The sequence below is a fragment of the Natrix helvetica genome, assembly GCF_964273705.1.
Source record: "Natrix helvetica genome assembly, chromosome: Z".
NCBI classification, from domain to species: domain Eukaryota; kingdom Metazoa; phylum Chordata; class Lepidosauria; order Squamata; family Natricidae; genus Natrix; species Natrix helvetica.
The window spans coordinates 70554044-70571165 of NC_138554.1; the positions used below are offsets into that span (position 1 = coordinate 70554044).

General features: G+C 41.5%; 1 protein-coding gene across 3 annotated transcripts in view; it reads left to right on the plus strand.

Moving 5' to 3' along the window:
• The window catches only part of GLI3 (GLI family zinc finger 3), a 371021-nt gene that overhangs the window by 334510 nt on the left and 19389 nt on the right, over positions 1-17122 (plus strand). For 2 of the 3 annotated variants that reach the window (XM_081932570.1, XM_081932571.1), the window contains exons 12-14: positions 10329-10478; positions 11798-11962; positions 13389-13679. The exons of the other annotated variant lie outside the window; for it this stretch is intronic. In XM_081932570.1, the coding sequence (XP_081788696.1) occupies positions 10329-10478; positions 11798-11962; positions 13389-13679 (606 nt within the window). The remainder of the gene's footprint in view (positions 1-10328; positions 10479-11797; positions 11963-13388; positions 13680-17122) is intronic. 3 annotated transcript variants of the gene reach the window in all.

The window sequence follows — 17122 nt, forward strand, 5'->3', positions numbered from 1 at the left end:
TGCCACCTGGGCAACACAAGCTTCCTTGGCGGAGATCTGTAGGGCAGCTATGTGGGCTTCCCTGTCCCCCTTTATTAAAAATTATAAATTGGACAGCTTTGCATTGGCTGATGCAGCCTTTGGCCGCAGGGTGCTCCAGGCTGTCCATAGGGCGGAGGTCTCTCCGGACCAGTTGTAGACCCTCCCAGGCGACAGATCCAGCTTTGGTACGTCCCAGTTTGGATGCAACCTCCACCACCTTGGAGAAAGGGTGTTGGTTCTTACCTGAGACGCCTATTCTCATAGTGTGGAGGTAACATCCAGCCCCTCCCAAGGGAAGACTGGTCCTCCTTTTTGTCTGATTGATATATGTTAACAGACTCTACCATTAGACACTGCTACAGGATCACATCAAGGGCAATATATTGGCCAGGGACACAGGACGTCTGCACCACTTTCTGGGGAGGATGACACATTGAGTCTGACCAAATTCTTTAGCAAAAAGCTGGGTCTGCCTAGCAACAGGGGCATGGCTTAACACCCTTATCAGACTCAGTCCTGTCATTGAGCAGATGAAGGTCAACCCAGTCTGGATGCTACCTCCACACTATGAGAATAGGTGTCTCAGGTAAGAACCAATGTCTTTTTGAGGTTCTAAACCTGTTGCATTCAGCTCCTTGCTGGTTAATTTTGTCCCAAAAAGGAGTCAATAACATTATCAATTTTATAATAATATAAAAGAAATAGAGATATTCTCCCCATAATCATAATAAAGAATGACTGCACATCTGAAAAATTAATTTCATTAGAAAAAATTCTTCCTGGTATGTGACATTTCATGGATATAATGAGATTTAAAACATAAATTGAACTCTGTAAATCCTTATTATGTTTCATACTAAAGCTTAGGCTTTATGTAATACTTTTATTTCGGCAGATTATTTTTTTATAGACTAAAATCTAGTGATTCACATCCTTAACCTTAACCATGGGAGTCAAATACCCAATGAAAAATGAAAAAGATAATTATCAGAATATAAAAATCTGTAAGTATATTAGAGTTTGCAGCACTTTCACTGGAATTCTAATCCAAGTTTAATGGTACCATGATCTGCATTCCAGAAGAAAGACAGACCATATATTGTAATGTTAGATTTCAAAGAGAGTGTGTATTTTAATAGCTACATGGATACAGTGCATTCAGAAAGTATTCAGACCCCCTTCACTTTTGTCAATTTTGTTATGCTGCAGCCTAATTCTACAGTTGCTGAAATTCATTTTTTTCTCATTAATCTACACTCAGAATCCCATAATGATAAAATGAAAACAGAATTTTAGAAATGTCTTATTTAAAAGAAAAAACTGAAATATCACATTGGCATAAATATTCAGACTCTTTGCAACACTTGAATTTAGTTCCTATTTCTCTTGATCGTTGCTGACATGTTTCTACACCTTGATTGGAATCAATCCATGGGAAATTAAATTGATTGGACATGACTTGGAAAGGCACACACTTCTCTATAGAGGACCTCACAGGTTACAATGCATAGTGTAGCAGAGCAAAAGCAAGGAGCTCAAAGGAACTGCTTGCATAGCTCAGAGACAGGATTATTGCAAAGCACAAATCTGGGGAAAGCTACAATAAAATTTCTACTGCACTGAAAGTCCCTAAGAGCACACTGACCTCTATAATTCTCAAATGAAAGACGTTTGACACGAATGGCTTTTCCAAGAGTTGGTTGCCCAGTCAAACTGAGCAATAGGGGTAGAAGGCCTTAGGAAGAGAGATGATCAAGAATCTGATGGTCACTATAACTGAGTTATAGAGATCCTATGTTGAGATGGGACAGAGTTACTCCACCTCCACTGATCTGGACTTTATGTCAGAATGGCTATTCTCCCAAGTTGGTGGAGCCAGCGGTCATGCATGGGTTAACTTAGTCAGTAACCAATAGAACTGAGTGTACCAAAGTGATGTCATCGTCTCTGTGGAGCATGCTCCCACTTTTTTAGACTCAGTTCGATTAGAACTGGCTGTGCTAATCGCTTCTCCTCAACTAAGTTTTTTCGTGTTAATTGGATTTAATTGGACTTCTCTAAAATAACAACAAATTACTTCTGATTTTGTTTTCTGAACTGGGCTTTCGGCTGGAGTTCACAAAACAAAGATCTCTCAATAGCCTCTGAAGGCTAGAGAGTATTGCCTCGTTTCTTCGAGGCTTGCCTTGAATTGCCTTCAGGCTTCCGAGGCTTTTTGGAGCAGCTGCACTGTCAGCAATAGGCGGGGGAGGCTTTGCTCGCATCCTCCTCAGCAAAGGAATCCAGGTCCCTGCCTTGCCGCCTGCTCCGCTAATTGCCGCCACCTCCAGAAGCCCCGAAAGCCGCTTGGAGCCCTCAGAAGCTGTGTGGAGCCACCACGTTGCTGGAAACCTCATCTTGCCAGCCATCCCGGTCTTCGCTGTCCTTCCGCGGCTTCGTCCTTGGCCCCACAGCCTTGCTGCAGGGCCTTCAGTGCCCACGCTTGCATCGTGGCGCCTCGACCACCACGTGGCGCTGGCCCATAGGCTCCTTAGCCTCAGTGGCCATTTTGTTTGGGCGTGAAAATTGTCTGGCAGCCTTTTTGAAGAGCAAGAAACTGTTGGGTACTGGCTATGGCTTCCTCTCTATCCCTGGGATTCAACTGCCTCCAGTCTCTGCGAATCCAGCCCCCACCACCGAGCCCCCTGCTCCAGAGGAGACCATTGAGCCCCCTCCCAAGGATCCCAGACCTAACCAGGGGGGCGTGGAGGATCGTTCACCTCTTGAGGAGGACAGGGCCCCACAGGCCCTGGCTAAAATGGCCAGGTCCAAGACTAAGCACACTGAGCCTCACGTTTTTCGGGCCCAGAGGCCAGACAATTCAAGCCCTCCTCCTGACTTATCATCTGATTCGGAGGATGATATCTCCCCTTCTGCCTCAATCCTGCAGATGCTAGGGGCACAGAGGCTTTGGCCAACAGTGGGGATGACTCTGATGGTGGCAGGAGCATTACCCCTGATGAGGATCCCCTCTACCAGGATGATATTTCTCCTCCCCCCGCCATCGCCATTCTTACTCGCCAGGCATGGCTGATATGATCTCTGAGGCCATTGAACATGGTATTGCTGCTGCCCTTAAACACAGGTCTTTTAATCATTCTGCTTCTCACAGGTCTGCTTCTTCCTCCAGCTCCAGGCACAGGGATGGTGATCTCTCAGCTTCTTCGGCGAACAACCTACCTGGCACCTCCAACCAACAGTCAGTCTTCGGGGGAGAAGATCGCCCGACAAGAGACTCAGATCTATCGGAGGATGAGGGTCTTCCCCCCGATCCACCTCCCTTTGTCGGTTTGTTTAAACCTGCTGTTTATCTCTCCTTTTCAAAGCCAGAAAGATCGCAGGCATTAGACTCAGAAGCAGACAAGGCTGACATCACCAAGCCGCTCTTCACCCAGCCTACGGTGGAGAAGGAGGTGATCCCATCACCGTGGTTGTCCAGAATCAATGGGCATCTCCAGGTACTGCCCCACTCCCCAATGCCTCGGATAAACGCCAGTACAATGTCTCTCCTGACCTCGCCAAGGCTTTGGAGGTACCTTCTATTGACTTACCTATCATTGCTCTTTTCTCTCCCAACACGGCCTCAGCAGCTCCTGAGGAAACACTGCGACCTGAGGACAAGAGAATAGAACAAACTCTGGTCAAAGGCCACCAGGCCTCAGCTTGGCCTGTCAGAGCGGGCACCTCCGCTTCCTTCTTTAGTCGCTCCATTCTCCTGTGGCTGAGACAACTCCAAGCTTGCCTTCCAGCCAGGGAGTCTAGGGCTCGCAGGGACATTAACAAAATTAAGATGGCCCTAGAATACACAGCAGATGCCTCCTTGGACGCGGCCCGGTTTGCGTCCAAAGCCATTGCATCTTCCATCTCTACCCACCAGTTTCTCTGGCTAAAACAGTGGCAGGCAGAAGCGCGAGCCAAGTGGAGACTTGCTTCCTCTCCTTACTCTTCATCACTTCTCTTTGGTCCTCTGTTAGAGCCTCTTTTGGTAGAGTCCAAGGATAAAAGGAAGGTCCTTCAACCGGCCACTAAAAAGCAGGAAGGTCGGAGCCAGTCCTTTTACCGCAGGCAGCCCTTTTGTGGCCTGGACGGGGGTGCTTCCACCTCCCGTCCACAGCAACAGGCCCTTCCCAGACAGACCCCCTCCTTCTCCAATAGATCAGGCAGGAACAACCAGAGATTCCAGCCCAGAAAGCCTTTTAGGGACAATTCCAACCGTTTTTTAAGAGGCAGAAGTGACTGCCTGGAGAATCTCCCAATAGGGGGACATCTGGCTGCCTTCGCGGATCGTCAGGACGACATCACCAACGACTCGTGGGTCAGGTCCACAATCAGATTCAGCCTTCTCCTGGATTTGCGCTCCAGCCCTCCGAACCACTTTGTCATGTGCCCAATCTCCAGGGACCCTCAAAAAAGGCTCCTGGTAGAGCAGGCGGTTCTCCATCTGCTCCACATTCGGGCCATTCAACCTGTGCCTTCAGGCCAGGAGGGGCGGGGGGTTTACTCTGTCTCTTTATTGTGCCGAAGTCTTCGGGGGACTGGAGGGCCATCCTCGATTTAAAATTTCTAAATCAATTCATCACGTACAGGAGATTCAAATGCACTCTTTCTTCTCAATTCTGGAGAGTGTTCGCAGACACGATCTCCTAACATCAGGGGATCTCATGGAGGCCTACCTCCATGTGCCCATACACAGGCGTCACAGACGGTTTCTCCGCTTTGTTCATGCGGGCCACCACTTCCAATATCGGGCCCTTCCCTTCGGGCTGTCCTCAGCCCCGAGGGTTTTCACAAAGGTTCTTTCAGTCATAGCCGCCCATCTGCGGGCTATACCCATCTGGATATTCTGTTACCTGGACGACATTCTTTTGTTGTCCAAATCTTGCCCTCAGGGATCTCCAGGACACCCTTCAGGTGTTTCAAGATGTGGGGTTCTCCATCAATCGGCAGAAAAGTCATTTTGTCCCCACGTCTCGCCTGGTGCACCTCGGAGCCCTCATAGACTCCTCTCAGGGGAAAGTCTTCCTCTCTCACGACCGCCAGAGCAGTCTCAGGAAGTTAGCCAGGGAAGTACGAAGGAGGCAACGGGTCCCTCTTCTTCAGCTTTCTCAACTGCTGGGGAAGATGGTCTCCTGCTTCTCCCTCATCCCTTGGGCACGGCTTCACAGCCGCTGCCTGCAGTGGTTTCTTCTGCTATTCCAGAAGACCAACGGCAGCTGTTCCCTAGTGAAAGTCAACCTAACTCCAGAGGTTCTGCGCTCTCTGGACTGGTGGATCTCCCCGGCCATAGCTCAGGGATCTCTTTTCAGGGAACCTCCGCGTCTCGTGGTAACGATGGTCGCGAGTCGAACGGGTTGGGGAGCTCACCTGGAGAGTCAAGTAGCCCAAGGTCTTTGGACCAATTCTTACTTATCCCACAGTATGAATTGGCTGGAGTTAAAGGCCATCCACCTGGCCCTCCTCTATTTCCAGAACTCCCTTCACAACACTCACGTGCTGATCTAGACAGACAACACTACGGCCAAGGCACATGTCAATTGCCAGTGGGAGACAAGAGCGGTGTCTCTCATGGAGTGTGCCTTTCATCTAGGGGCTTGGGCGGAAGCCAACCTTCTTTCTCTACACGCCAAGCACATCTAGGGGTCAGACAATGCCACAACAGACTGGCTGAGCCGCACAACAATCGACCCGGCGGAATGGATCCTGAATCACCGCATATTCCTTCAGTTGTCGTCCAGGTACGGGACTCCAATCCTGGATCTCTTCGCAACTGCATCCAACCACCAGCTGCCTAGGTACCTGTCTCGATACACGACACCAGGCGCGCAAGGGGCGGGCGCCCTAAAGTGCATGTGGCCTCGCGGTCTCCTTACGCATTCCCTCCCTTCCCCCTGATTCAGAGGTAATTCGGAAGATGATAGAGGAAGAGGCTGAGCTCATCCTAATCGCACCCAATTGGCCATGCCAACCATGGTACTCAGACCTGATCAATCTGTCTGTGGAACCTCAGTGGCTTCTACCAATGATTTTGTCCCTCCTTCATCAGGGCTCCCTCCACCACCCCGACCTGCGCTGGCTACGCCTAACCACTTGGAGGCTGAGCGGGCGGTCCTGAGGGCGGATAATCTTTCTGAGACTGTAATCAATACTATTCAGGCCTCCTGCCACCCAGCTACAAATAGGATCTACGAATCTACATGGCAGACCTTCGTAGCTTGGTGCCAGGCCTGAGGGGTAGATTCTCTGAAGGCTTCAGTGTCCCAACTTCTGGACTTTCTGCAACAAGGTCTTGATAAGGGACTATCACAGAACACCTTACGGCGGCAGGTGTCAGCTCTCTCTTCGGTTCTATCTCTTCACCGTGATGAGCCCCTCTCATTGCACCCTCACGTCCGCAGATTCATTAAGGAGGCATCGAATCTCTGCCCTCCTGTCATTCACCATTTTCCCTCCTGACCAAACTCCTGGACTTCCTTACTCACCCGCCCTTTGAACCTCTCAGGTCGACAACCAAACATCACCTCACATCACTTAAGACAGCCTTTCTGGTGGCCATAACATCGGCACGGAGGATTTCAGAGCTGGCGGCCCTTTCTCCGATCGGACTTGTGTGTGTTTCACCCAGACCGGGTGGTACTTCACATCGATCCTACCTTTGTCCCGAAAGTGAACTCAGCATTCCATCGCTCGCTAGACCTCACTCTCCCAAACTTTTGTCCTGCTCCATCTCACAGGCTGGAGCACAAATGGCATAAACTAGACGTCAGGTGGGCGTTAAAAGATTTACATCACCAAGACAGCGGTCTTCAGACACAGCGAAGCCCTCTTCGTCTCCTTCCACCCTACCAACAAGGGGCTGAAAGCTTCTCCATCCAAGATTGGATGATGGATCAGGTCGGCCATTGCTCAAGCTTACTGCAATCACCATCTCACTCCTCCACCTAACATTACGGCTCACTCCACGCAAAGCGCGGCTACGACAGCGGCATGGGCGCAGCAGGCTTCGGTGGAGGAAATCTGCAAGGCAGCTACCTGGTCTACCCCTAATTCATTCATACGACATTACAAGATGGACAGATATGCATCAGCAGATGCAGCCTTCGGAAGGCGGGTCCTCCAACAGGTTCTACCTTCTTTCAGCTCCTAGGCCAGTCTCATGCCCTCCTGGGGACACGCCAGCTTTGGTACGTCCCATGCATGACCGCTGTCTCCACCAACTTGGGAGAATGGGGCGTTGGTTCTTACCTGATACGCCCCTTCTCCGGGCAGGTGGAGACAGTGGTCATCCCCACCCTTAGGGTCCTAGCCTACTTCGCAAGGAGGATCTGGGAGCATGTTGTATAGTCACCAAACAGAAAGCGATTGTTCACAGCACAGCAGTCTACTTATCTCCTTCGTCAAGAAAAGCGGGAGCATGCTCCACAGAAACGATGACATCACTTTGGTAGACTCAGTTCTTTTGGTTACTGACTAAGTTAACTCATGCATGACCACTGTCTTCACCTGCCTGGAGAAGGGGCGTATCAGGTAAGAACCAATGCCCCAGTCTCTCTTCAGTGCAAAACCCATGAAAGCCCACTTGGAGTTTGCAAAAAAGCATCATGCTGTGTTTTTCAGTAGCAGGACTGGAAGACTGGTCAGGGTAGAGGGAAAACTGAATGGAGCAAAGTACAGGGATATCCTCAATTCCACAGTAGTCAGGACCTCAGACTTTCCAATATGACAACAATCCTAAGCACACAGCCAAGACAACACAGGAGTGAATGAATTTCAACAACTGTAGAATTAGGCTGCAGCATAACAAAATTAACAAATTGAAGGGAGTCAGAATAGTTTCTGAATGCACTGTAGATCCTCTGGAACAAACTGAGAAGAACGTTTGGTATAAATGAACTTAGACTTTCTCCAGAGTTTTTGTCAGAGGTAAATGATGACTACCAGAAGAAATATAGGAAGACATAGTGAAAAAGTATTATTTTCCTAGCTATTTGCTAATTTATGTGTTTGAATATATTCTCACTTGTTATAATAGGTATCAAGCTGCTTAATAATCTCTAATTGTGTACTTGAATGGAGTTTGTAGTTTAGGTACAATTTCTAAAATTTCTAAGAAGCTAGAAATAACATGAAAATCAATATGAGAATGAAAAAGAAAGAGAAAAGCCATTGCTTCCTTCATTTCATCAAAATCTACTTCTGAGATTCCTTAAGATTTTACAGAGTCTGATGATGGTAGAAAAATCAAAATCTTCTAACAATTTTTCTACTAACATTTTATTGAAAAGCATAAGCTTAGATGGAGAAAAGTGTGTACATTTATCTATGACCTAATTTGTTCCATACTTTTATTAAGGCAGCAAGTATATTTACTTTATACATTAATTTTCCATAGACTTTTTATGTAGGTAGTTTTTGCCTCTTTTTCTAATTGTACAGAAAGAATATTATAAAATTAATTTAGATCCTCCTATATAATGGTGCTTAAAAGTCTGTGAAACCTTTTGAATTTTTAGTATTTCTGCATAAATACTGCATGATCTAAAACATGAGTTATTTTCCACAGTCATAAAAGTAAAGAGAATTCAATTAAACAAATAATCAAAAGAACATTTGTTCATTTATATATTGATAAAAATGATCCAAAGCTACACATCTGTATAAGGCAAAAGAATATGAACCTTTGCTTTTAGTAACTGGTGTGCTCCGCTTGATAGCAACTAAACATTTTCAATAGTTATTGATAAATCCTGTATATTGGTTTGCAGGAGTTTTATCCCATTTCTACACATAGAACAATTTTAATTCAGGGATATTGGTGGTTTTCCATGCATCATCTGCCTACTTCACGTCTGTCTACAACATTTTTATAAGACTAAATGAAGATTTTGACTTGGCTGATACAAAATATTAATTTTCTACTACTTTAATCATTTTTAATGGTCTCTCAAGTTTAGTTCACCGAGACCCTGATATTTTCCTGTAGAATTTATCAATGCAATTCAGAATGTATAATTTCATCAGTGAACATTTACTATGTAGCAATCTAGGAAAGATGATTCACAAATAGAAACATTCTGAAAATGGAATTACCCCTTATTCAGTTGGTTTGATTGTAAGCTTTCTACATAGCTAAAGATACGTGGATTTACCCAAGCCTGCCATTAATTTGTATTTCTGCTTTACTGTTAAGTATGTGTTTATGAATTTTCAAACTGGCATTGTGATTTAAACATGCTGCTATTTTTAGTATATTAAAATAGCATAATATTTGTATTTGTTGAATCTCTACTCATTTTACCAATAAAAAGTAAGAGGGAGGGAAGTAAATATTATTTAATGTTAACATTATTTTCATTACTTTAATTCTTCAGATTAAAGCCTGACCTGTTGCATATATTGATAAGAATACTAGTTAATTATTCATTTATTTAAATATCTAGGTATTTTATCCCAACCAAGATACCGATTCTTAGATGACTGCATTAGAATTTCTGTTCATGTTTTCAAAATCATTCTTGAGATTGTGCTGTCACAATTCATACTGGCTATGGCAGGACCAAAATAATGTTGTAGTAAGTAGAAAATTACTATCCTGCCCATTGTCAATTGCATACGAAGATATACTGCATTTAGATGGGCTAAGTAATCAAATATTTGTTTGAACCCTTTGTTCACCCTCAGTTGTCATTTGATATTTATCATATCAGTGCAGTGCCTCATGAAGGTTCATAATACCTTGAGTCAGTCAGAAGAAATATGAATATGACAAATATAAGATTTGTCCCATTACTTGCAAAGTAATAGGGAATTTGTGACTCTCCAAGTATTGCTGAACTACAGCTCTCAAAACCTTCATGTAGCGTGGCCAGACTGAAGAATGCTAAATGTTCACCAACATTTAGAGAACCATATTTCTTGTCCCAGTGTTCATAAAAAATAATAGTGAAACTTATGAAGTATGACATTAATGGCCTAATTGGTGCTGGAATTTGCAACTTTAACCTATGTGGCCATTAGGCAAAACATAATGTGACCACTTAACTTAGGACAACAGTTTTGGTACTCCAAGTTGAGTTGTTAGGCCAGGACAATATAGTTGTTAGGTCAGGATCTCAGGCTTCTTCTAACGTGCTGTGTTCACTTTTGCTTCAACTCCCCTCACCTTTGTTTTTGGCCTCAAATATATATGTAGGTATGTAATTATATGTATGTAAAATACTGCAACATGAGTATACAACAACAGTAAACAAAACTCTTTTTTAATCACATAGCATATAAACAATGATCACATACATGGGGAGAAGAAGGAGTTTGTATGTCGATGGCTTGATTGTTCTCGAGAGCAGAAACCATTCAAGGCCCAGTATATGCTAGTTGTACATATGAGGAGACACACAGGAGAAAAGCCACACAAATGCACTGTGAGTAAACACTGTTATAATAAACAAAGAGACGCCTACTGATTTGCTTCCTTCTATTTGAATACAGTTTGATCACATTAAAATGTATTTAAAATATGTTTGTACATTGTTGGAGTTTCTTATTCATAAATTATCTACATTTGTCTGTGACATTGATTTCATTTGCTAGAGAGCATACTGTGAACAATATGCAAAAAGTCTTTCAAAGTGGAAACACCTGAAATGGGATTAAAAATGAAACAATGGGTATTATAATGCAATTATATAAATATGCCCTCAACCTGTTATCCATTTTGGGTGGGAGGGAATAGAGCTAGAAAACAGAAAAGAAATGGAGCATCTTCTTTGTAAAGTTTTGCATTCAAATCAGAACTCGTTCCATTTAATGACATTTTGTAAATGTCATTTGTCCTGAATATGCCATTTCTATGAATCAACAGAATCCATCTTCATCTAGCCCAGCGGTTCTCAACCTGTGGGTCGGGATCCCTTTGGGGGTCGAACGACCCTTTCACAGGGGTTGCCTAGGACCATTGGAAAACACATATTTTCGATGGTCTTAGGAACTGAGACACCAATTTTACGGTTGGGGGTCACCACTACATGAGGAACTGTATTAAAGGGAAGGTTGAGAACCACTGATCTAGCCAGATACTTCATGAAAAAGGTATTAAGAAAATGGGCTGTTTTAAGTAACTGGATTTCAAGATATATATCCTTTCTACATAAAATTGAACCAGTTATTAGGATTAATAGGTTTGAAAAGTAATCTTCTACAAGTATAGTACGTTTGTTTTTTAAAAATGAGTAGGTTAATAAACGTCCCCATATCTTATGATATTGAATGTCATAAGTATTTCCACTTGATGAGTTTTCACCTGTCAAACAGCCTCAGGACATCTGGAGACTACTAGGTTAGGGAAGGCTTTATATGGGCCTTTTTAAAATCACTATATAAGTTGGACTGAATTAAATCCAAATGTGCATGCTGTCTGTTTTTGTGGGGTAGTCAAACAGACACATTAATCATAAAATCCTACGTCTTCCCAGTGTCTTATAATATCAAAATAATTTGTTATTTCTTTGCGTAAAAGCATCCTTCCTAAACTAGGAAACTAGATAGGCTTTTATTTTATTTTAAGATTATAGCAAGCTCCTTTAAAAAAAGAAGAAAATCTAGAACATAATGCTATTATGACTAGATCTTGAAAGCTGTATTGCCTTTCATGTTGAGTATTTTACTGTATTATTTCTTTCTCCACACTTCATCTTCTATAAAGAAATGTTTAGAATAATATAATAGTACATTTCCCCCTCAGTTTGAAGGATGTATGAAGGCCTATTCCAGGCTAGAAAACTTGAAAACCCACTTGAGATCTCATACTGGAGAGAAACCATATGTTTGTGAACATGAGGGTTGTAACAAAGCTTTTTCAAATGCATCTGATCGTGCCAAACATCAAAACAGAACTCATTCTAATGAGGTAAGAAAACACATGGTTTATATAATCCTTAAAGAATGCTTAATTGTAGTGCTATCAAAAGTATTTATTGTAAAACATTTGTTTATGGTTCAACTATATATTAAAAATATATAAAGACTTGAAACTCAAGAAAAAAGATGATTTAGAAGCAACTAATTACTTTTAGAATCCAAGTTTTCTTTTTCAAATTTGCTTCAACTGCTGGGACATAAGGAATAACTTTGATTCTGCAACATTCAAATAAATAAAATTCTGTTTGAGTCATGAGATAGACCCAAACAATGCACTTTCTGATGGTATTATAAGGAAGATTTAGTCAAGTTTTTATGAGTGACGTCTACCTCAGCCAAAAATATGTGCATTTATTTAACTCAACCAATCCTAGCCAGAATTTTCCTGAAATGTGCCCGATGGATTTTGTCATACGTTTGAATATTGGTTCCTTCTCTCTCCCTCCCTCCCTCCCTCCCTCTCTCTCTCCCTCCCTCCCTCCCTCCCTCCCTCTCTCTCTCTCATACACACACACACACACTCTCACTCACTCACTCACTCACTCACTCCAGTGGAAGTATGACATGCTTACTAGAAAAAAATTACAGATACTGTAGATAATCTGCAGCTGCATCATTACTGATAATTGATCTCGTTACCCATTTTTCATCTTCTTTAGCTTTTGGTTAGTGATTACACACATAAATATGATGTGTCTTGTCACAACAGGTACATATAGCAGTAACCAATGCTATACAAGCATTTCTTGGATGCACAATTCTTTCTTTTATGTTTGGAGACTGGTCTTTAATATTTGAAAAAGACAAACAATTGGTAAAATCCCGAAAGGTAGTTTCTAATATAAAATGGACAAGAGTGGGATCCAGAATCTCTAGTGTTAATTATTATTTTTTCAATATTTGTGAATGCTCTATTAAAATTAAAACTATTTCACATGAAATTTTCCTATGAATAATAAATACCTATTGGCCAAGTTACTATGTATGTATGTATTCATTCATTCGTGTGTGTGTGTGTGTGTGTGTGTGTGTGTGTGTGTGTGTGTTGTATTTGTGCTGATAAATAAATAATGGGAGACTAGTATAGATCTATTTCAAGCTATTTAGCTCTCATCAGCTAGCCATACCCTTTACCCTATACACACACACACACACACACAGGATACAAAGGCAGTTAACAATTTGCTGAAGGGGGAAATAGGTATTAATGTAAAAGAAGTATTGTGCTTGGGCTTAACAACCAGATCGTGTTTCAAATTTTCCCATGATCAGCGATTCTACACATTACTTCTATTAGTCACTCTCCGCTCAATTTGTGTAATAGGCTTGTTAGAAGCAGAATAAAATATTCCATCCAATTAATTAAGACGGTATACCCAAACCAAAACCAATGATATCATTTTTTACATTTTCAGAAACCCTATGTCTGCAAAATACCAGGCTGCACAAAGCGCTATACAGACCCAAGTTCTCTCCGAAAACATGTAAAAACTGTGCATGGTCCTGAAGCGCATGTCACCAAGAAACAACGTGGAGATATCCACCCAAGACATCCACCACCAAGAGATCAAGGCAATCATTCCCAAACCAGATCCCCAGGCCACCTGACTCAGGGTGCAATTGGTGAGCAAAAGGGCCTCAGCAACACTACCTCAAAGCAAGAAGAATGCCTCCAAGTTAAAGCTGTTAAATCAGAGAAGCCAGTGGTAAGCTCTATTTCTTTTTATTCTTTAGATATAAAATTATACATTGATTATTGTTGTTGTTGTTGTTATATACTTTATTCATTAAACATGAAACTCAGCCAACTGAACATTCAAAAATGCATTACAAATACCAGTGACTGGTGCTAATGGCTGATACGGTTTGCTGCCAGCGTCCTAGGTATCAACCAAGTACCTTCTTAAAATATAAGATATTCTGAGTAGCGCAGTTTTTCTGCAGTTCCGCTGGTGTTATTGCAGGAAGCTGCAATTTGTTTTTTTGTTTTTTATTAATATATATTTTTATTGTTTTTACATTTAAAACAATGCAATGCTGCGGAGTCGGGGTGATCATATATTCACATTATGTACAGCTAGTTTCAACCATTAACAGTTATTCTACTTAATACATTGTCCGTCCTTCTGTTCGATCACAATATATACATTTGTTCCAGTCTTGTCATCTTAATTTATACCAATCATAAAATCTATTTCATAGCTCAAAATATTCTGATTCCCCTTTATTTTTAAGTTCCAAAGTGAGCCTATCTGCTTCTGCACAGGCCAACACTTTTCTGATTATATCTAGCTCTGATGGTGTATTTTCTTTTTTCCAATGCTGTGCATAGGTTATGCGCGCTGCAGTCAGTATATGTATAATTAGATAGAGTGTATCTTTCTTAAACCCCTCCGGTATTATGCCTAGGAGAAAAGTTTCTGGTTTAAACATAATTTGTTCTCCCACCATTTGTTCTAACCATGATTGAATCATTTTCCAATATTTGTTTGCCTCATTGCACGTCCACCACATATGGTAGAAAGTGCCTGGTGTTCTTTTACACTTCCAACAATTTGGGGCCAGATTTTTGAACATTTTAGAAAGCCGTGCTGGCAGGAGATGCCATCTGTAGAACATCTTGTAAAGGTTTTCTTTATACGCCGTAGCCAATGTTAATTTCTGATTAAGTATCCAAAGTTTTTCCCACTTAGCCAATTCCACATTGTAACCGGAATTTTTCGCCCAGGCGACCATGGTTTCTTTAACATGTTCTTCCTCTAGTTTATATTCCAACAAAAATCTATACAGCACTTTGGTCAGTCTGTTTTCTGTCTGTATCAACAGTTTATCTAATATTGTGTAGTCTTTGGCAATACCTTCGTTCTTCCTATCCTGTGCATACCTTGATTGTATCTGTAAATAAGACCACCATTCTACTTGTATTCCTTGTGATGTCAATTCTGATCTGGTTTTGATCTCCCCCTGCCTGTTCAATAGCTCTTTATATGTGACTATATTTTCCACATTAATTAAATTTGGGTGTATGTATGCTTCCATCGTAGATAGCCAAATAGGTATTTTGGTATAGTGGTCATGTTTAATTTTGTTCCATATTATTAACAGATATTGTCTAGTGTAATGTCTACTAAAATATTTGTGTGCAGATCCTTTTTCATACCAGAGGAAGGCATGTCAGCCTGCTTGGAGGTCATGACCTTCCAATTTGAGTAATCTTTTATTTCTCAGCATTATCCATTCCCTTAGCCATGTTAATATGGCCGCAGTATAATAGAGTTCCCAATCTGGTACGCCAAATCCTCCCTTTTCCTTAGTGTCTTGCATAGCCTTAAGTTTTATTCTTGGTTTTCTTCCCTGCCAGATAAATTTCGAAACCAATTGATTCAAATCTTTGGGAGACACCTTTTTCTAATTTAATGGGTATATTCTGAAATAGGAAAAGAAATTTTGGTAATATATTCATTTTTATAACTGCAATCCTGCCCGTCAGGGACAGTTGTAGGTTTTTCCATCTTTCTAGATCCTTCTTAGTTTTATTAATCAGATTGGTATAATTGTCTTCTTTGATGGTCACACACCTCGCAGATAAATGTATACCAAGATATTTAACTTTTTTGACAATTTGGATACCCAATTTCTTCGTTAACTCCTCTTTTGCTTTTGATTTCATATTTTTAGTCAGCATTTTGGTCTTTGTCATATTTATCTTTAGACCCACTATTTTCCCATACTCTGTCAGTTCCTCAATGAGTTTCGTACCAGACTTCATAGGATCTTCTAGCACAAACACTAGATCGTCCGCAAAGGCCTGTAACTTAAATTGCTCCTTTTTAATTTCTAGTCCCTTTATCTGTACCTCTTTACGTATATTCCTGGCTAGTACTTCTAGGGTTAGTATAAACAACAGGGGGACAGTTAGTTCACCATTGATTATTACTTTAGCTTTTTGGTTTGTATAAATTGCTCTGATCGTGTTTATAAATTTATCCCCACAATCCATGTATTCTAATTGTTGCAAAAATTCCCAGTTGACATTATCAAATACCTTTTGGGCATCGAGAAAGATTAGTGCAACCTGTTTGTCATTGTGCACTTCATAATATTCAAGAATGTCCAACATAATTTTCATATTGTTTTTAATTTGTCTTCTGGGGAAGAATCCGTTTTGATCTGTATGGATGAACGATGTAAGAAATTTTTTCAACCTTTCTGCTATTATTGAGGCAAAGATTTTGTAGTCTGCATTTAGCAGTGATATTGGTCTGTAGTTTTGTATAAGCACCTGCTCTGTGTCCGCCTTAGGTAATAGTACAATGTTAGCCTCCATCCATGATAACGGTGTCTTCGCCTCTTTCAACACAGCGTTGTAGACTTCCAACAACGTTGGGACAAGTATATCCTGGAATTCTTTATAAATTTCCGCTGGCAACCCATCCGGCCCTGCAGCTTTATTATTCTTTTGTCTTTGTATGGCCTCGGTTATCTCTGATGTTTTAATGTCTTCATTGAACATGTCCTTAATCTCCTCTGGTACCTTTGGCAGATCTGACTTTTCCAAATACTGTAATATTCCTTCCTTTGTATGGTCTCAGTTTTCTTTATATAATTGATCATAAAACTCTTGGATAATCTTTTTTTCCCCTCTAGTTGGTAGCAGATCTCGCCTTTTTTATCTTATAGTTTATTGATCCAGTTCTCTTGTTTTTGCTTCCTCAACCTATAGGATAGCCATCGCCCCGGTTTATTTGCATTCTCGAAGAAGTTTTGTTTTGCTTTTTTTATAGTTTGTGCCAATTTTGCTTTTTCAAATATAGCCAATTCATGTTTAATCAGTTCCAAATTTCCTTTTATACTTCTGTTCTGCGGTTTATTTTGTAGTTCACTCTCTAAATTTCTATACCTTTCTTTCAGCTCTCTTATTTTTAGATTCTCGGTTTTTTTCTTCCTGGCTGTGGCTGATATTGTGACCCCTCTTATAAATGCCTTAGTCGTATCCCATAGGTTTTGTATGGATGTGTCTCCTGTTCCGTTTTCTTTGAAGAAGAATCTTAATTCTTGGTTGACTCTTTTAATATATTCCTGGTCTTTTAGAATTGATCTGTTGAGTAACCAACGATAGCTGCCCTTTTGTTTTTTCCAAATAATCCTC